Raw genomic sequence first — 20939 nt, forward strand, 5'->3', positions numbered from 1 at the left:
CAGCAAGTCAGTTACTATAATAACTTCTAATCCAAATACTTCTTTTGACTTGGACAATATTTTGGATTTTGGAGGTTGTTTTTGGTTTGTCTAAAACTATGGAACCTGCATACACTCTTACTTACCTGTTCCTGCCCTGAGTGAAAGCAAAGCATGCCTCTTTTCAACCTGTGAGGAAAAATTCATCATGTGTCAGTCTAATCATGCTTAGGACAAAAAGTATACTACAGGCCAGTAGCAGCTACAGCTCTAGACCCAGACAGATCAAGCTATTAAACCTATAGGGAAATATGAACAAGCTTCTTAGAAGACCCCTGACTCTGGTGTGGCTCTACCAGGCCCTGGTGTCCCATGTGTAATACATTTGCCCCTGTCCATGATTTCACAGAATTTTTGTAATTATACGTAATTCAGGGCCTTTCCCCTTGATTTGTAACCTCTTTTTCTCCTGAGTCAGGGGATTCTCAGTGTGTGGGGAGTCCCTCTTTAAGAAAGGATTACTTTTTGTCAGAAGCAGCTTCTGCTTCTCTTTGAGAGCTTTTTAAGGAAAGGCATTTCTGAGGCCTCTACCTTTTAAGTAAGGCCGTGAACACCCTGGATAGAGTGATTGTCATGTCCACCTTCAAAATTACACCAGCGTTTAGGCAGTTGCTCTCAACAGGACGCTTTTCAAACTTCTGTGATGTCCACCATGAAAACTGTGGCTGTACGGCCTGTTCTCTAAACTTAGTTTTCCTTAAATACTCAGTCTTTGAGCTCACCGTGATCTTTCCCCCTCCCCTTTAATTTTCTCATACTCTGATTCCTAAGAGCAAGTCAGCATAGTAAACCTGTGAAAACATAGGCCTATTTGACATCAAAATCCATTTTACCAGATCAGACTGACTGATGCCTTTCTCCTAGGCTGAGGTGTGTTCAGGGTCAGGACCTGTCACTCACCAGATAAAGTCTTCCTTACCGACTTGGTCAGACGTCCGCTAAATCCTCTGCCAGATCCTTGTCAGAGAAGCAGCTTCTTCATTTCTTAAGCCAGTGGTCATCAATCCTGATTGCACTTTGAAAGTCTCCAGGGAGCTTTGGGGATTGGGGGTGGGGTGGGGAGGGGAGGATGGATACTTAGGCTCCAAGCAGTTAAATCAGAGTCTCTGTGACTGGATTCTGGGCATGGGTATTTTTGAAAACACCCTACTGAATGTGTGATATTCGGGGTTGCAGATCATTGCTTTAGCATTGAGCAAGTTAACTATTTGCTAAGTCAGTAAATAGTTGAGTCCATGTTAGTGGCCTTTGTCCTGGAGACCGTTAGGATCTGGGCACTGAACTGCAACTCTTGGTACAGTCAGTATGGTCAGTGAAACAGAAGAATATCAGAAGCACTTGGTCAGATGTTTACATGGGTCGCCTCTGATTTAAAAGACAATAGATAGTATTTTTTTAGAATTGGGTGAAACCAGAGATACTGCACGTTTCATTCCAAGTTTGATTTCAGCTGAATGATTTATGATCTATGATTGACAGTAACCTTGACTGATGTGATCTTGGACCATGCATTCCATTCTCTTCCTCTAATCCAGTGGTACTCAGCCAACACATTGGAATCACTTGGAGTTCTACCTGCATCTCTGTACTTTCTGAATATGCTAGAAAATGTATCTAAAACTATTATCTATTCAGACTATTTGTAATATTATAAATATAATATTTAATCACTTATAGCAGTTTCTGATTTGTAGAGATATAGTTTTATCTGTGTATTTCCTGATTTTGTATAAATTTATTAATAGTGTGAAACTTGTTTTAAATGAGTAAAATTTTAAATGAGAGGTATGCATGGTGATTTGCACATGAATGTTTCAGTTTCCTTCTCATTTTAAAACTCAAAATCCCCTAATTATGGCATTTTAAACTTTTTTCCTGGTTATTTGTTTTTGATATTTTTTAAATTGAATAACTGTAAACTAATTCTTCTGGTATGCCTAAGTTTTTATCTGTGAAAATCTAAGTCACATTTAGAAAGTTATCTACATTTTTCAGATGACTTAGAACCTTTTAAGTATCTCACACATATGCTTGGGATTTAAACCAGGTTTTTCTCTTACTAAAAGAATAGTTAGAAGAATTGTTTTATAATGTTATTTAGTAAGAAAGGTAAAAAACCCCAAAGCACTTGTCAAGATTCATAATTTATTTCTGAAGGAGGAAAATAGTTAATCTCATTTTAAGAAAGTTATCTATTTTGTGGATGTTTAGAAATACTGTAAGGATGCAGAAGAAATCCATTTGAAAAATGACTTAAAGTGACAATAAAATAGTAAATGGATGCTGTTGAATGGAAACGAATAGGATCTCTTTTAATTAGGAAGGTCAGAAAAAGGGGAATTAGATAAATGTACAATTAAGCTGAACTGTAAACTTGTTAAATTGTTCATTAATGAAATAGGTATCATCTGTCTTTTTTCTCTTTTAGGTTGTAAAGGCGTATGATCGTGTGGAGCAAGAATGGGTCGCCATTAAAATAATAAAGAACAAGAAGGCTTTTCTGAATCAAGCCCAGATAGAAGTGCGACTTCTTGAGCTCATGAACAAACATGACACTGAAATGAAATACTACATAGGTAAACAAACAAACAGGCAAAGAAAGCAGTGCGCCCTAACCCAGACCACAAATTTGAGTTATTTTTGTATGAATATATGTTGATTTTATCTTAGTGATTGGGTAAAAATTCAGTTATTTCTGTTGGAGGGCATAGATTTATACACGTTACTTGATCTGGCAGTAATATTTTACATCTTCGGGTACGTGCATTCTAGGTGGTATATAGTATAAAAACAAATGAGAATAGTGTCTTTTTTTGTTGTTTTTTTTTTGTTTTTCAAACTTACAAGTGTCATTTGTTTGCTTTAATGGTGCATGTTTATATAGAGAGGCCACTTTGTGTTAACTTTAACCATTTCTAATATAGCTCAGAAATTAGAAGTGAGCTAATATGTTGTTAATGGTTACAGAACCATTTTTGGAATGTCTGAGCCAAGATCTCAGGTTCTTCCTCAAGAAATAGTAGCCAACATTTCTTGAACTACTACCATATTCCTTGTGGTTTTCTTCCATCATCTGTAACCATGGCAGTCCTGAAAGGAAGGTGGTAAATCCTTATATTACAGGTAGTTTGTACAAAGAGTAACATACCCAAGGTCCCAGGGCTCTTGGAGCTAGGGTCTGAACCTACCTCTGCCTAACTCCAGAGCTTGTGTTTATTTCATTGTCGTATGGTGTTTCTTCTGAATACAAAAAGGGGAGACAGAAGAATTATGAAAATAGTTAAGTCTAGGGCCAATTGATATATGGATAAAACATCTTCTGATTATACATTCTTTAATACTATTCTTAATCAAATCTAAGACACCATAATTTTATGTGCCACCAAGAAACAAATTGCTGCCAACTGTAAACACAAAATGATGTCAATTTTAAGATAGAGACCTTAGGGTCAATTAATTACAGACTGTTTTATAGGCATGTATTAGCAGCTCACCTTCAGAAATGCTAACTTTACCTGAAAAACATATGAGGTTAAGTTTTATTAGCAAACTCCTTTTTAAGAAATGAGGAGAGGGCTTCCCTGATGGCACAGTGGTTGAGAATCCGCCTGCCGATGCAGGGGACCCGGATTCAAGCCCTGGTCCGGGAAGATCCCACATGCCGCGGAGCAACTAAGCCCGTGCGCCAAAACTACTGAACCTGTGCTCTAGAGCCCGTGAGTCACAACTACTGAGCCCGCATGCTGCAACTGCTGAAGCATGTGTGCCTAGGGCCCGTGCTCCGCAGCAAGGAAAGCCACAGTAATGAGAAGCCCATGCATCGCAACAAAGGGTGGCCCCTGCTCTCCACAACTAGAGAAAAATCCGGCGTGCAGCAACGAAGAACCCAACACAGCCAAAAATAAATAAATTTATTTTTTAAAAAAAAAGAAATGAAGGGAGGGCATTATGGTTCTTTAGTCCCCCCAAAATAACAGAAACAAAAAAATTGATGTTTAAAGGTGTAAGGTTCACATATTCAGATTAAATTTCATTTATGAAACACCCTTCATTCCTCATTGTTGCAATAAAATGAGCTTATACTATTAATTTTTCTTCCTTAGTGCCTTCTCTGTAGATGTCTGATAAAACCCACAGTAATAACATTTGTATTTCAAGTCTTTTCACACTTACTGCATGTTTGCTGTTCACTTTCAGTTACAACTTAGTGTAAGGTGAGCACATTTCCGTTCAAGGGGCTTAGGAGGCCAAGAAGGACATTCTAAGGATGCAGTCCTTAGACTTACAGTCTCTAAACATACCTCCCTTTTTCTTCTTTCTCACTCTTGTTTTATTTTGAATTTTTGCTTAAGTAGTAGACACGTTGATAGCATTACTACAACAATTTATTTCTGCCTTGTTGAAAGAAAACACGAAATGTTAGCTACTTGGTTATGTTATAATAATGGCTGTCATTTTTGTTTCTAATAAACTGACTTTAATGATCATTAATTGCATCAGTTATTACAGATATTCTTTTGGATGAGTTTTTTTTGTTTTTAAAGGTTCTTATTTAGGAAGAAGGTGAATTCATGCACAGTGTCTTAAGAAACTGAGTTTCTATATTGGAAAACAAGCAAAAAGAACTTTAGATTTAGACACAGCCATGGCAGTAGAGTTGGTACATTGAATTTAAGGTGTCTGGAAGTTGTATTGCTCTTTTATAACGTAAATAACTTAATTTTGAAGTGATTTGATCAATATAATTTAGTCTCATGAGTTGTATAGTCTTTAAGTCTTTGAACTTCTAAAAACTCTTACTTTTTTTACCACATAGCATAATTTCTTATCTGGATTATTTGGTACCTGCCACGGTCTAGTTAAAAGAACATTCAGTTTAAGTGTAGAACAAAGTCTTGCCAACCGTCTGTTCTCCCCAAAGTTCAGTTTAAAAAAACTTAATGTATATACTTGTGTTTGAGCTTTCTTTGACAGTGTCTTTAGTGCTCAGCACATTATAGATACTTAGTAAATGAATGATGAATTAGTGGAATTGAGTGGATTGATCTTCCATTGGAAGAATATTCTAATCACAGCTTCTTAGAGGGATTGTCATAATCACGTTTGAATTCTGGCATCAGTTACCTTTTGCATTCCTTTTGCGGCTGCTGCTTAACCAGGTCAGAACTCTTGTTTGGACCATGTCTCTGGGGTGTCTTATGTCACATGGAGCTATGTTCTTAATTTTAAACCTATGAACTCAGTGATTAAGAACAGATGTTATACATTCTTATGTAACTGTTAGTGAGAGTTGAGTTGTACTATGGACTCCTATAGAGCCATGTAGTAGTTGTGTTATTTATCCTAATTTTAGATCACGTGTATCAGGAATGATCTAAAAGCTATATTGACATGCAGTGCTTCCAGGGAGACAGTTCAGGGCTCCTACCAGGACAACACAATGTATCCCCTTTCTCAGGGACCAGACATTGAATACTGTCCTAGTTATTCCAGATAAATCTGTAGAGAAACCTCTGTTTTAAATGATACTAAAAGACCAAAATGAAGGTAGCCTTGACAAATGGTTGTTTTTATGTCGTTCCAGTTGAGTTATAGGTGCTCAGTTTGGTGTGTGTAAGAATTTTTATAGTGAAGGGCAGTTCTTTACTTCATTGAATGACTTCATCTGATGTGAAGTCAGTGTTAATACTTAAAGCACAACTTTTCGAAGCAGTTTGTCGACGATTAAGCCTTTTTAGAGGATCAGTAGTGATACCAAGTAATGTATTCTATTAGACTTTCCCCATTCATAAGCCTACTCACAATTTCTTGTGATTGAGCTTTATTTTGAAGTTTTCCCAAACCTTCAGTCTTGGACAGGATGTCCTATGTACCAGTTTGATGAACATAATCAGATGCCTTGATTATGAACTCTAGTACCTTGCAATGTGATTTTCGAGCCTTTGCTGTATTTGCCCAAAAGAAAAAAAACCTGTCTTCCTTTGACAATTGTTTCAGAAAATCACTAGTGACATCTAAGGCTCAGCAAAGCAGATTGTGTATGTGTATCAAAGCCTTCCCAGAGAGGGCTGCCAAGTACAGCATCGTCACAAGCTGGACATCCCAGTGGATGGAGCTTAGATGAAGTTGTGAGGTAGGGCTTTCAGGGAGTACAACGTGTTTTCTCTTACCAGTGACAATAAAATTATCAAAGTATTCTCAGTACTCTTTGTCAGTTTGCTACTTGCGTTTTCATACCTGACTTAATTTTTTTTTAAGCAAGGCATTTTGGTGGTACTTCTTGCATTATATTGCATATTGGCAGACACTATACACTAATATATTAATTCAGCAGATGAACAATTTAGATATTCTTAACTGATTAAAGAATGTGCTGTTTAGTGCAGAATGCTGATCTCCAGATTTTAACTTGATTTTCACTCTGCATTTGACAGTGTCATGTTACAGATTGTTGGAGAGTTCATGTGCATGTTATTCTCATTTTATTGGTATGTATAATTTAAAATGAAACTTTTTTCTCTTTCAGTGCATTTAAAACGCCACTTTATGTTTCGAAACCACCTCTGTTTAGTTTTTGAAATGCTGTCCTACAACCTCTATGACTTGTTGAGGAACACCAATTTTCGAGGTGTCTCTTTGAACCTAACACGAAAGTTTGCACAGCAAATGTGCACTGCACTGCTTTTCCTTGCGACTCCAGAACTTAGTATCATTCACTGTGACCTAAAACCTGAGAATATCCTTCTTTGTAACCCCAAACGCAGTGCAATCAAGATTGTTGACTTTGGCAGTTCTTGTCAGCTGGGGCAGAGGGTAAGTATATTTCAGGACTTGTGAATTAAAATTAGAATTAGGTTAAAAGACTGTAAGTAGATACTTGAAATGTTATTAATCTGTATACAATTTGGAGGTAATTACAGGATGGTTATCTTTAAAATGCAGCACTTGAATCACCTTGTGTTGATACCTATTTTGGGAAATACCTTTTAAAATGCAAATAGTAAACTTTGAATTAGAAGGTATTAGTTTTTTAAAGTTTAACTTAAAAAATTATGTGTATACTAAAAGTCTAAGAGAAAAGAGGGGATGGATATATTAAATATTAGGTGATTTGTTGTAACTATATTTCCCAAATAGAGGTCCTTAGTATAAATTTGGGGAAATTCCAATAATAGAACATTGACTCCTTGCTGTAAAATATTTCTCTAAATATAGGTCGAGATAAATGTTTTTCCTCAAAAGCTGATGGGTAAAAAAAAATGCAGGTAATTTTAAATTACACACAGTGATACAGTGTAAATTACTAGGTTGATAGACATACTTGTTTTGATAAATAAGTTTAAATCTTTTTTTTGTTTTATAAATTATGACACCGAACTAGTTTTCTTTAGAGTGCTAAAAACAGACATGTCCATAGCAGTAAATAGATTTAGGTTTAGCTGATTTTAGGAAAGCAAATTTTTCCTACTGATCTTTCTAGCGTTATGAAAGCTACTCTAACAGTGTTTTGCATATAAAATAGAAGTTATAGGATGGTCTCTTCTTGAAACCAACTAGGGTCACCATTTGATAATACTTTATTCATTTAAAATGTTGTTCCTATTTACTTGTAAGTATTAAAACTGCATTTCTTAAAAAAAAAGGTAAAAACATAACTAACATGGAGATATTCCTATTTCATATTGGCTTTCCATTTCTTGTTTTTCCAAATTAGTGAAATTTCCTATCCAACTTTATTCCAGCTTTTAAATACAGTAGGTTAATTTAATCATGAAGGTTTATGGTCAGTTAACAAGATTGTCTTTTTGTTATTTTCTGAAAATTATCTTATGGTAGCAATGCTACATTGAAATACTTTTTAAAAATGGAAGGAATAGGAAGCAAAGTTTGCAGTTTCGGATGCCTCTGAAAATCAAAAGATGCTCATAGTTGTTAATAGGGATCAAGTATATTGTAAATGGAAAATATGTGCCCATCTTGAGAGTCATTTGAATAGATTTTAGACTTGTAAAATTTTTTCCTATTTAAACCAAATCATATATGCTGCCATGATATCAAGCACTACTATCTCTCTCCAGCCAAAGTGAAACAGCTATACCTCTAGCTCAGTGAGTTTTTTAACTATGTGAGTGTATCAGAATCCCATGGGAAGTCATTTCCAAAACAGACATGCAATGGCCCTATTCTAGGTCTGCTGGCTCAGTGTTAGAAGGTGGCAGGGCAAGTATGTTTCAAAAAAAGTTTCTCAGACGATCCTGGCACACACAGGCTTGTAGATAACCCGACTACTGCTTTAAGCAGCTGGATAGGTAGGTGACAAACTTCCTTTCCTAAGCTGGGAAATAAGTCTCAGTAGTAGGGAGTCTTTGGGGCTTCACGATGCCATTGGCTTATAAAAACTTGGAAATGTAATAGTTCTTCCTGGTCCCTTTCAGTTAGGCTTTCTTCACTCTGAGCAGGCCTTAAGGTTGAGCTGACCTGCTAGTGGAGGCATGGGATGGTTCTCAGATTTGGCTGGAGTTGTGGAAGTCACAGAAGCTTTCGTGAGAAGCGGCTCCATGCTGCTGGCTGCCTTGTTTGAGTGTTAAGTTAGGGAGTTTGGGTAGGAGGATTTTGTTTGTTTCTCTCCCCTTTTTTAGTAAAACTATCTTTGCTTTTGTAGTATTTCTAGATATAAATTTTAAATGGCCAGGTGAAGATGAATTGGTCTCTGAAGACATCTCAGATTACTTCATCGAAAATAATCCATTTCAAGATTTCTTTTTCTAAGAAGTCTTAGAATGAGATGGAGGAGGACAGGGTAGAGAAGTGATTAATCAGAAACGACTCCCAATTGAATCTTTATGTGGCAGTGTTTCTAGATTTATCTGTGAGACTAGTACAGTACAGATGTCTGAAATTTCAATTACATTGTACTGAGTTTGAGTCTTTCTTAATGCTTTGAATTAACCTGAAAAAAGTCTTTCAGGTTACTTTAGATACAATTGAGCTGTTAAATTAATGGTAAACCAAGTACCAGCCATAGCAGGAAAGAATAATAGGGAGATAAATTGTTCTCAATAATATTTTCTTCTAATAAGGCATAATTGTTTAAGCTATATCTTGGTTACCGGTTAGGATTGAACTAAATGAAAGGGCTTGAATTATATATATATATATATATATATATATATATATATATATATTTTTTTTTTTTTCATTTCACAGATTTACCACTCCCTTGAAACGTTTAGTTCTTTAAACAGTATTCATAGTCTAATGTTGAAATCAGTAAATGGAACTCTAATAACCCAGTTATTTTTTGCTGTTAATATTAGACTTGTGTTCTTAATTCATTGTTGACCACAGTTAAACAAAACTTGTTTTGGAATTAATACTATTTTGAAATATATTTCAGATATACCAATATATTCAGAGTCGCTTTTATCGGTCTCCAGAGGTGCTACTGGGAATGCCTTATGACCTTGCTATCGACATGTGGTCCCTTGGGTGTATTTTGGTTGAAATGCACACTGGAGAACCTCTGTTCAGTGGAGCCAATGAGGTATATGATGGATTGCTTTAAAAATTCTGTTTTTGTTTTCAGTCTCTGACAGTATAATCTGAAAGTTGTTTTTAGGAAAAGATGTCTATTTACCAACTTTTATCATTCAAGTGTTAGGTCAGTTTTGAACTTATTTTATCCATTTAAAATTTTTTTTCAATTATGTAACGGTGAGTTTAGAATTGTGAGACGGGAAGCGAGATCTTTCAATCTGCCAGTGGAGGAGAGCAATAAATTAGATTAGAAAATGTTAAGTATTTTGGTATAAATTTTACAGATTTTAAGTATAAGAACAGAAAAAGATGATAATGAAGAAATGAGGACCACCCTAAAAACAGTGTAAACGTGACTAAATTTTGAGAGTATGATTTGAAATTAAAGTAAATGATGACTAGTAGTTGTTGATGAATATTTGATCTGAATAATTCAGGGTAAATTAGGACTATAGAATTTCAGAGCGAGTCCACAGGTGTTTATTCTGTGTTCTTAGAAGATTTTTGAAGGTCAGAGGCAGTGCCTGGGAGGAGGGAGGGCAAGGGAGAGGGAGGCCAAGCTCCCTTACAGTCACAAGAATGGGCTTTCATTGGTTTTAAAACTGTTTGCTTGTGGGATCCTGTTGTGTTTTGTTTTTTAAAGAAAAGTTAACCATTGCAGATTGTGATCAGTCCATTCATTTGTATGTGAGAAAAGAAAGACTAATGAAATTTCATGACTTGAACTGGGTTATACGACTGTCAGTAAATAGTGCCAGAAATGTGTCCCTTCCTCCTTCCTTTTAATTCACTTCACTCTAGCCAGTGAGCTACTTTTTGGCAGAGCTGCCATAAGTGTGTCTTTGGTTTTCTTTTAATAATAAATAATAGAAAGGTAATAGTACCTTTTTCATGGGCTTAAACAACATTAGGAGCATCTGAAACTTCAGTGGCTTCCATCTCACTCGTGGTGAAAGCCAGTCCTTTTGAGTAGCTTGAAAATCCCTTACTCCCTCTGTCTCCTGTTCTCTCTCCACCTCTCCCTGCTGTCCTGCCCCGCCCCGCCCCGCCCCGCCCCGCCCCCCCCCCTGCCGTCTCCCGGCCCAGCACACACAGCTCTCTCTCAGGTCCCTACGAACGAACCACAGGCTTGTACCAGGGCCCTTACGTTCATTCTTTGCTCCGTGCCTGGAGTGCTCTTGCTCCTGCCCTTGCGGCCTTCATGTTTTTGCTCTCACGTCACCTTCTCGGGGAAGCCTTTCGTGACACCCTATTTTAAGTTGCAGTGCCCTTCTCACTCTCCATCCCCTTTTAATTTTCTCCATGGTTCTTAGTGGTCGCCTGATATGTATTTGCTTATTATGTATTTGCTTCTTGGTGATCTCTTCCTCTACAACACAAACTTTGGGGCAGGGATTTTTGTTTTGTTTATTACTGTGTTCTAGTGCGCATGGTTTCCAGCATATAGTAGACGCTCAGTATTTGAGTGAATTAATCTGCACTTAAAAAAAATACTTTTATTGGGTCCACACTTTTAAGCCTTTGGGTTTTTTTTTTTCTCTGTGTGATTATTTAACTAAAATTCTCCCAAAACTTAAACTTTAAAACTCCCTCCAGTCATTTCCTTACTCTCCATTGTATCCGTGACCACCTGCCATCCCATGGATGTACGTGTTTGCTTCATTGTGTGCCCTCCCCTCTGTGGAGTGTGGGGCTCAAGGAGAGCAGGGACTTTATCTCTTTTGTTCATTATTCTATGCTTACTGCCCCGAGGAGTGCCCCGCACACAGGAGATGCTCGATTTATTTATTTCTAATTTATGAATGAATGAATGGATGGATGAGCACAGATAGGATGTCCTACAGTAGAAATTACAGGTGTTTTGTTTTTATTTTTAATACAGGTAGATCAGATGAATAAAATAGTGGAAGTTCTGGGTATTCCACCTGCTCATATTCTTGACCAAGCACCAAAAGCAAGAAAGTTCTTTGAGAAGTTGCCAGATGGCACTTGGAACTTAAAGAAGACCAAAGATGGAAAACGGGTAAAATAGGGAAATAATTTTTTTGAGCCTTTGTTATTTCTTTTACTGAGCTGTCTTTATATAGCGCATTTTGTATTTACTTGAAATCAGTGTTGCTGAAGTCAGTTATTAACAGTAGTTCCACTGATAACTTAGGTATGTATATTTTCTTCATAAGTTGGTTATAGAGTTTGACCTGAACTATCTGTATGGACCAGTGTTTGCTTAGTGCTCTTTAAGGCTTCATTTTGAAACTGTATGTCTGCCTTTTGAGGTAGCTGATCAAATCACCATGCCTTGTTTCCACAGTAGAATTAGTAAGTTTGACCTTTGTTTCTCATAGTTTGAGTACGTAGTGAAGTCACAGTTAACAATACTGCAGCTGTGAACAGTGGAAGTCATAATTGCAGTAAATGGCTTTTTTTTTTTTTTTTTTAAGTTCAGATGAGAGAAAAGGATTCTTAAGCAGTTTGTGACAAGAATATGAACTGACTAAATGGTCCTTTTGATAGATTTCAGATTCCTAGCTTGGGTAACAGGAGTTTCACATCTCCAAAATCTTTAAAATTTAAGTGAGGTTTTTAAACACGTTAGGTACGTTTTAGTAATTTTCTTCTATCTGAGAACTTTTTTCAGAGACCTAAACTGTGTCAGTTTAATAGAGTAAATGATAACAGTTTTGCATCTTGATTTACATCTTTGTTTTATATATCTGAAAATAAACATATGTTTTGTAATCTAGCTTGTTTCTAGTATAAGATGAAAATAATCTATAAATCTGTGATTGTATGTGATACATATACCAGACACCTTGTGATTGTAGTTTTTGCGTTTTCAACACTTAGATTTTATTTTTGCTACACTTTTTATTTTGCCCTTGCGTTTTAGCGATGCTGCCACCAGGTGTCATTTCCAGTGAATTGAAGATGATGCTTATGTGCTGTAATTCACCTTCGGCTATGGAGTCTTAACTTTTAATATCAAATGGGGTTTTTTTTAAGAATATTAAAAAAAATAATACATATATATAACTATCTTTCACAACTGATTTGTAACTTACTGCATTTTGCCTTATTCTCTGAAGTTCCAGGCATTGTAATATCTGGCAGCTAAATTATGCCTACTCCCCATAAGGAAGGGATGGAAAATACCAAGCAGACATCCTGAATCCTTTTGCCTTTGTCCACATAGCTTTATCAGTCATGGCGCCTTTTCCCATTGAACCAAAACACAGCCTAGGAGTCCTTAGCTTCTGCAGCATTCAGGGTTGCTCCTACCAGTTGATTTTAATTAGCATGGAGGATGTGAAGCCTTCTTTATGTTTTTATCTCTCTGCAGTACAGGCTACCACTTCTTTTTCCACTTTGAAGTTTTTTTTTTCTTCTGCTGCTGCTGTTTTTTTTCCTTTTTCTAAATGAAACATTCATCTCATTCCATTTCCCTAATCTCTGCCTTATAAAACCACAGTTAAGTCACAATGAGTTGTAACCTATCATTTCTCCAAAATTCAGGTATAATTATTTTAAATTGTTTAGGGGGGACATTTCAGAAAAGAGTAGTTAAATCTTTTCCCTTAAAATTGAAAGTGAGTATCTTGACCCACATTTAATACATATTAATTAACCATAGATTATTTGAGGTTTTCTTTAGCTGCAATTAAGCAGCTGACTTAAGAAACTTTATTTTTTAAAGTGTAAGATAATTACTTCTCTTTGAATAGAAATAAATTTTCAGCAACAAAAAAATCAAATCCATAACCAAATGGTTACATTGTAACGATGCACTAGGGATTTTAACCGTAAGTATAAACAGGTGTGCATGCACCATCATTGGGTATATTTGTTTGCTTTATTTCCTTAGTGATTTTATTTTTAATTTCTCATTTTATGTTTCAAGGGCCCATTTTAGCTTCCTAGTAATGAAATCCATACCTACTATCTATTTTTTTCCTTTGGTGGGGAAAGGGGATGAAGAATTAAGAGTATAAACGATACCGTTTTGTTGAAGTATAATTTATACACAGTAAGATGAGTGTCTTAAGTGTTCTAACTTTTTAACTTTTAAATACAACAGTATATATCCACTACCTAAAACAAGGCATAGAGTAAGTACTTCCACCACCTCTTATATCCTTTTCTGTCATCTCACCCTCAGTTTCTGATTTCTGTCATCATAGGTTAGTTTTGACTATTCATAGGAAAAATTCATGTAAATGGGATCTGTATAGTATTTATTACTTTGTTTCTTTCACTTAACAGACATTGTTTTTGGAGATTCATCCATATTGTGTCTCAGAAGTTACTCCATCTTATTGCTTCATAGTATTTCATTGAATGGAAATACTGTATTTATATTTACCTGTCAGTGGATGTTTGGGTTGTTTCCAGTTTAGGACTATTATGAATAAGGCTACTGGGAACATTCTTGTATCAACTTTTGTACACTTAAATTTTCATTTCTCTGGGTTCACTACTTAGAAGTAGAATTACCAGATCATAGGGTGTATGTGTGTTTACCTTCATAAGAAAAGAGCAAACAGTTTCCCACAGTTTTATCATTTTGCATCCCCACAGCTATGAGAGTTGCAGTTGCATGACATCCTCACCATTTGATGTGGTTGGTCTTCTTGATTTTAGCCATTCTAATGGGTATATATAGTGGTTTTCATTTGCATTTCCCCATGACTGATGATAGTGACCACCTTTTCATGTGCTCATTAGCCATTCGTGTATCTTCTTTTTTGTGATAGTCTTTCCAGTCTTTTGCCTGTTTGTTATTGGGATGTTTAATTGTTGAGCTGTAGGAGTTCCTTTTTTTTTAACATGTAATGGATATAAGTCCTTTGTCACATATATGTTGTCAGTATTCTCAGACTGCACCTCGCCTATTTCTTTCCTTAGTAGTAGTTTTTAATGAGCAGGAAATTTAATCTTTTTTTTAATGAATAGTGTTTTTTGTATTCTAAGAAATCTTTACCTTCCTCAAGTTTATGAAGATACTCTCCTTTAAAAGTTTTTTTTAAATTGAAGTATATGTAGTTGATTTACAATGTTGTATTAGTTTCAGATGTACAGCATAGTAATTCAGTTACACATACATATATATATTCTTTTTCAGATTCTTTTCCCTTCTAGGTTATTGCAAAATATCTAGTATGTCCCTGTTGGTTATCTGTTTTATATATACTAGTGTGTATATGTTAATCCCAAACTCCTAATTTATCCCTCCCATCCCTTTCCCCTTTGGTAACCATAAATTTGTTTTCTATGTCTGTAGGTCTGTTTCTGTTCTGAAAGTCAGTTCATTGGCATCTTTCTTTTCTTTTCCTTTTTTTTTTTTTTTAGATTCCACATATAAGTGATCTGTTTTTCTTTGTCTGGCTTATTTCACTTAGTATGATAATCTCTAGGTCCATCCATGTTGCTGCAGATGGCATTATTTCATTCTTTTCTATGGCTGAGTAATATTTCGCTATATATATACACATACACCCCACATCTTCTTTATCCACTCATCTGTCGATGGACATTTAGGTTGCTTCCATCTCTTGGCTATTGTATTGGGTTGGCCAAAAAGTTCGGGTTTTTCTGCAAGATGTTATGGGAAAAACGCGAACGAACTTTTTGGCCAACCCAATAAATAGTCCTGCAGTGAACATCGGGGTGCTTGTATCTTTCCGAATTAGTTTTCTCTGGATATATGTCCAGGAGTCAGATTGCAGGATCATATGGTAACTCTATTTTTAGTTTTTAAGAAACCTCCGTACTGTTCTCCATAGTGGTTGTACCGATTTACATTCCTACCAACAGTGCAGGAGGGTTCCCTTTTCACCACACCCTCTCCAGCATTTATTATTTATAGACTTTTCCATAATGGCCATTCTGACTGGTGTGAGGTGATACCTCATTGTAGTTTTGATTTGCGTTTCTCTAATAATCAGCGATGTTGAGCATCTTTTTATGGGCCTGTTGGCCTTATCTTTCTTCGAGAATCTTTACATCCTTACTTTGTGTCTGTCTGTGTATATTTGTTTTATCAGTAACTGAGAGGAGTGTTCATTGTTAGTGATGATACTGGATTTGTCTTCATCTCCTTCAGGTGCTTTATGTTCTTTGAAGCTCTCTTAATAGGTATACTTGCTTAGTATTTTTAGGACTTGGTGATAAATTCAGTCTTTCATTACCATGAAATATTCCTCTTTATCTCTAATAATATTTTTGTCTTTGAGTCTACTTTGTCTAATATTACTCTAGCTATACCAGCTTTTTAATTCTTAACATTTTTATAGTGGTTTTTTTACCCTTTTACTGTAGTAAACCTGTTCATACTTTTGTATGTGAAGTATGACTTCTGTATACAAAATGTAGTTGAGTCATCCTTTTTAATCTAGTCAAATAGTATCTTCCTTTCACAATGAATATTTAACCTATTTAATTATTCAGGGGTTTGGGTTTTAGACTTTTGCCTTATTTGTATTCTATTTGTTTTATCTGTTCTTTGTTCCCTGTTCCTTCTTTACTGCCTTCTTTTGAGTTGAGTACTTTTTGGTATTTTATTTCACCTTTTCTTAAGTGACTGTTTAGCTGTTCTTCGGTGTGTAATTTTTAGTGTTGCTTTTACTGTATGCATCTTTAACTTACCAGTTGAACTTAACAAAATGTTATATCACTTTATAAACCGTGTGATAACCACGTGCTTTTATCTAAGTCCTTCTGTCTCTTGTCATCATATATCACTTACACATATGTTATAACCCTCACAAACATTGACTACTTAAATTAAAAATGATTTTTTAAAGAGATTTAAAAGTACATAAAAAATAAACAAAATAAAAAGTTCTTTTTGGGAATTCCCTGGTGGTCCAGTGGTTAGGACTTGGAGCTTTCACTACTGCGGCCCCGAGTTCAGTCCCTGGTTGGGGAACTAAGATCCTGCAAGCCCCAAAGAAAAAAAAAGTTCTTTTCTTTTTACCCATAGAATTTTTCATTTCTTTTTGCAGTTCCTGACTTCAATCTTGTATTATGTTCCTTCAGCTTGAAGAACTTCCTTTAACTTTTTATTTTATAGTGAATAACTTCTGCTGATGAATTCTCTCAGCAGTTGCTTATCTGAAAATACCTTTATTCACCTTCGTTTTTGGGAAGATATTTTCCATGGATATGGAAATTACAAATTGATATAGAATTTTAGGTTTACGTAAACCTAAACAAATTTAGTTGTTTAAATATATTAATGACATTGTTTTCTGTATTACATTGTTTCTGAAGAAAAGTCAATGGTTTTTCTAAGCATTGTTTTCTTTATGAAATATTTCTCTGTCTTCCCCCTGGCTGATTTTGATGCTTTTTTTTTATTATTATAACTTAAGATGTTTTTATTTGATTCTCACAATAAGATGACGATAGATAGTAATAATAGATATTCTCAGTTCCATTTTTACACATCAGAAAACTGAGATTCAAGAGTGTTAAATAAATTCTTTGGCGACCACAGCAAGGAATGGTAGGGCTAGAAAGCAAGCTCAGGTCTTCTCAAGCTGCGCTTAGCACGCTCTCACGCTGAGAAAGAGAACTTGGGGATATAACAAAGAAGGAAAATGCCTTTAGCACAGGGATCTTCTGTGGAAGAGAAAAGAAGCAAGCAATTTGGGTGACACGCTCAAACATGACATATAAAAGCTGGTATGAACTTTGTAGATCTTTTTGTTCAACCTCTTTTTTTTTTGCTTTTTTTTTATGTTTGATCTTTCAGCAGTTTGACTATTAGGTTCTTATGTATAGTTTTCCTTGTATTTATTCTCCATGGAGTTTGCTGAGTTTGTTAGATCTGTGGATTAATCTCTTTTCATCAGTTTTTGAAAGTGCTCAGACATCATCCTTTTAAATATTTGTTCTGCTTCACTCTCTCTTCTCCTGCTAATTATTCAATTAAATATATGTTATAGTGCTTACTATTAGAGGTCTCTGGTTTATTCATTTTGTTTTCTTTTTGTGTGTTAGTTTAGATAATTTCTTTGCTCTGTCTTTCTAGTTCACTGATTGCTTTTCTTCTCTTGAGCCCAGTCTGCTGTTAAAACCATTAAATGGATTCTCTGCATTTCTTTTAGTTCTAGTGTTTTCACTTAATTTATCTTTTTTTAAAAAAAAATACTTTTGGGCTTCCCTGGTGGCGCAATGGTTGAGAGTCCGCCTGCCGATGCAGGGGACACGGGTTCGTGCCCCGGTCCAGGAAGATCCCACGTGCTGCGGAGCGGCGGGGCCCGTGAGCCATGGCCGCTGAGCCTGTGCATCTGGAGTCTGTGCTTCGCAATGCGAGAGGCCACAACAGTGAGAGGCCCGCGTACCGCAAAAAAAAAAAGAAAAGAAAAAAAGAAGAAAAACTAGTTTTAAATAACACCCCCCCAGTCTATCCACACGTTACCTAACTTTTGAAGTAAATTCTTTTTATCATAGTTATTTTAAAAAAATTAATTTATTTTGACTGTGTTGGGTCTTTGTTGCTGCGTGCAGGCTTTCTCTGGTCGTGGCAAGCGGGAGCTACTCCTTGTCATGGTGTGCGGGTTTCTCGTTGCAGTGGCTTCTCTTGTTGCGGAGCACAGGCTCTAGGCACACGGGCTTCAGTAGCTGTGGCACATGGGTTCAGTAGTTGTAGCTCATGGGCTCTAGAGCACAGGCTCAGTAGTTGTGGCGCACGGGCTTAGTTGCTCTGTGGCATGTGGGATCGTCCTGGACCAGGGCCCGAACCCATGTCCCCTGCGTTGGCAGGCGGTTTCTTAACCACTGCGCTACCAGGGAAGCCCCATAGTTATTTTAAAATACCTGTCTGTCAGTTTCAACATTTGGGTCATTTATATATGTGAGTTTTCTACTATTTTTTTCACTTGATTATGGACCCTTTTTGTTTGTTTGTTTCATGTGTCTATAATTTTTTATATGTATGTTGGACTTGCTGTATTTAAGAACAGTTGAGATGGAAGTAAATCTTACTTCCCTTTAGAAAGAGGCATGCTGCTTACTCTGTCAGGCTGCTAGTGTGATGAGACTGAGTCAGTTTCATTTGTAGTTTAGCTGAATCTGGGCTGTGTTTTGTTTGTTTGCTTGACTTAGATTCTATTCTCCACTGTCTTCATAGGTTTTAAGCGGTGTTTGGAAACTGCAGAGATCTTTTATGCATTGTTGCCCAGCCAGCAACCCGCTGCTAACTCTTGGTGCCTCGGGGTGATCTGTGTCCATAATGCTGCTCTGGACCCAGCTCTGCAGCGCCCTGGGGGACCCTCCCTGGGTCATCTGCCTGTCCCGTCCTGTGGCCCAGCCACACGTGGCTGTTAGAAGTTGGTTGGGAGTTGGGCTGGACTCTTCTTAGTCACATCTGTGGCATTTGCTCCTTCTCCCACCATAAGTCTCTTCTTTCCTAGGAAAGACTCTTCATTTTCTAGAATTTAGTTAATCTGGTTTCTTTAGTCCTCAGCTCTCTGATAGGTTTTTAAAAAGCAGTGATTTTGTTGTGTGCCTGCCTGGCTTGTTCTTGATTTTAGAGTAAGAGCGATGGTCTCTTGCGAATTTCTACATTGTACCTAGAAGCAAAAATCCCATGATACTATTCTGAATAAATTCAGTATTCATAGGGATTTTAAAGGTTATACTGTTGTCTGTTAAAATGAGTTCCCAGAAAATCTCAGCACATGTTAAGGCAATTTATTATTAACCATATTTTCTATCAATAAAATGAGGCATAAATAATTTACTTCTGATTCTTTTATCTGCATATGAGCAGGTAGGGTTAGACCCATGATTCTTTATTAGGAGTGATCTTTAAAACTTTAATGAGCCACTGTTACTGAGTAAGTGCCCCTGAGTTCACAGGTGTATTGGGCAGAAAAGAGGTTCACAACCACTGGTTGGCACACTTCCTTTGTAAAGGACCCCATAGTAAAGGTTTCGGCTTTGTGGGCTTCTGTTGAGTATTCTTACTTGGTTTTGTTTGTTTTTACAATCTTTAAAAATATGAAAACAATTCATAGTGGAGGCTATATAAAAACAGGCTCTGAGCCAGGCCATAGTCTGCTGATCTCTGGGCTAGATGATCTTTATAGTCATTTCTGGTCTCAAAAGTGAATTTCTCCTAAGTACAGTGTGTTCGGAATAGTATGTGAATAGTATTGTGAATAGTATTTTAATCGGAATAGTATGTGAATAGTATTGTGAATATTTCACATTAGTGTGAAAATATAGAGGCTCTAACTATAAAGCATTCTTTTTAATAAAGGCCTCAACATTATCATACATGTAAGCATATTTGACATTACGTAGGCTTTTACATATTCCATCAGATTTAGAGAAAGCCTTTTTATCTTTTTTCTCTTTAGGAGTATAAACCACCAGGAACCCGCAAACTTCATAATATTCTCGGAGTAGAAACAGGAGGACCTGGTGGGCGTCGTGCTGGGGAATCGGGTCATACAGTAGCTGACTACTTGAAGTTCAAAGACCTCATTTTAAGGATGCTTGATTATGACCCCAAAACTCGAATTCAACCTTACTATGCCCTGCAGCACAGTTTTTTCAAGAAAACAGCTGATGAAGGTACAAACACAAGTAATAGCGTATCCACGAGTCCTGCCATGGAGCAGTCACAGTCTTCGGGCACCACCTCCAGTACATCTTCAAGCTCAGGTCTGTTCTTTTGATATTATATTAGGCTTTGAAATGTTTCCTCTTTTCTTTACAAAGTGGGGGTTATTTTAAAGTTTTTTAAAGTTTGTTAGTGGGTGGGAGGAATTATTTTTCCCGAACCTGTTCTTTGTGGCTAGTAAAAAAATTCACCTCCCCCAAAGCTCTAATACTTAATTATGCGTATAATAAATTCTGCTTGGAAACAATACTCCTTATTAGCCAAATTTTAAAATTGTTTTTAAAATGGAAATACTTGGTTCACATGCTTGAGTTTTCCCCTGACTTAACCAAACTTGGTCATATTTTAGTTCAGTGGTTGATGTGAAAGAACATAGAGAATTGGAAACCTTCCTGGTATACTTCAGGTTAATACAGATTTTTTTTTGGTGACTCACTTCCCGTTTTAATGTTATAGTTTTAGGATATATACTTGAACAGAATTAACTTTACACTCACAAGCTGTATCGTGTTGTGATGCTTCAGGTGGGTCATCGGGGACTAGCAACAGTGGGAGAGCCAGGTCGGACCCAACGCACCAGCATCGGCACAGCGGCGGGCACTTCACAGCTGCTGTCCAGGCCATGGACTGTGAGACACACAGTCCCCAGGTGAGCAGTCACACAGCCCTTCATTCACGCCCTCCACTGTGCCCAGGCGTACCAGTGTTGGATGCCAAGTGGTTTTAGAAT

The 20939-nt window shown here is 36.6% G+C and overlaps 1 protein-coding gene across 3 annotated transcripts in view; it reads left to right on the top strand.

Moving 5' to 3' along the window:
- Positions 1-20939, top strand: part of DYRK1A (dual specificity tyrosine phosphorylation regulated kinase 1A) — a 222192-nt gene that overhangs the window by 191397 nt on the left and 9856 nt on the right. For all 3 annotated transcript variants that reach the window (XM_082654273.1, XM_082654275.1, XM_082654274.1), the window contains 6 exons: positions 2468-2615; positions 6566-6852; positions 9437-9583; positions 11459-11599; positions 19944-20250; positions 20734-20858. In XM_082654273.1, the coding sequence (XP_082510399.1) occupies positions 2468-2615; positions 6566-6852; positions 9437-9583; positions 11459-11599; positions 19944-20250; positions 20734-20858 (1155 nt within the window). The remainder of the gene's footprint in view (positions 1-2467; positions 2616-6565; positions 6853-9436; positions 9584-11458; positions 11600-19943; positions 20251-20733; positions 20859-20939) is intronic.

This window comes from Grampus griseus (genome assembly GCF_964374135.1).
Source record: "Grampus griseus genome assembly, chromosome: 5".
Taxonomy (NCBI): domain Eukaryota; kingdom Metazoa; phylum Chordata; class Mammalia; order Artiodactyla; family Delphinidae; genus Grampus; species Grampus griseus.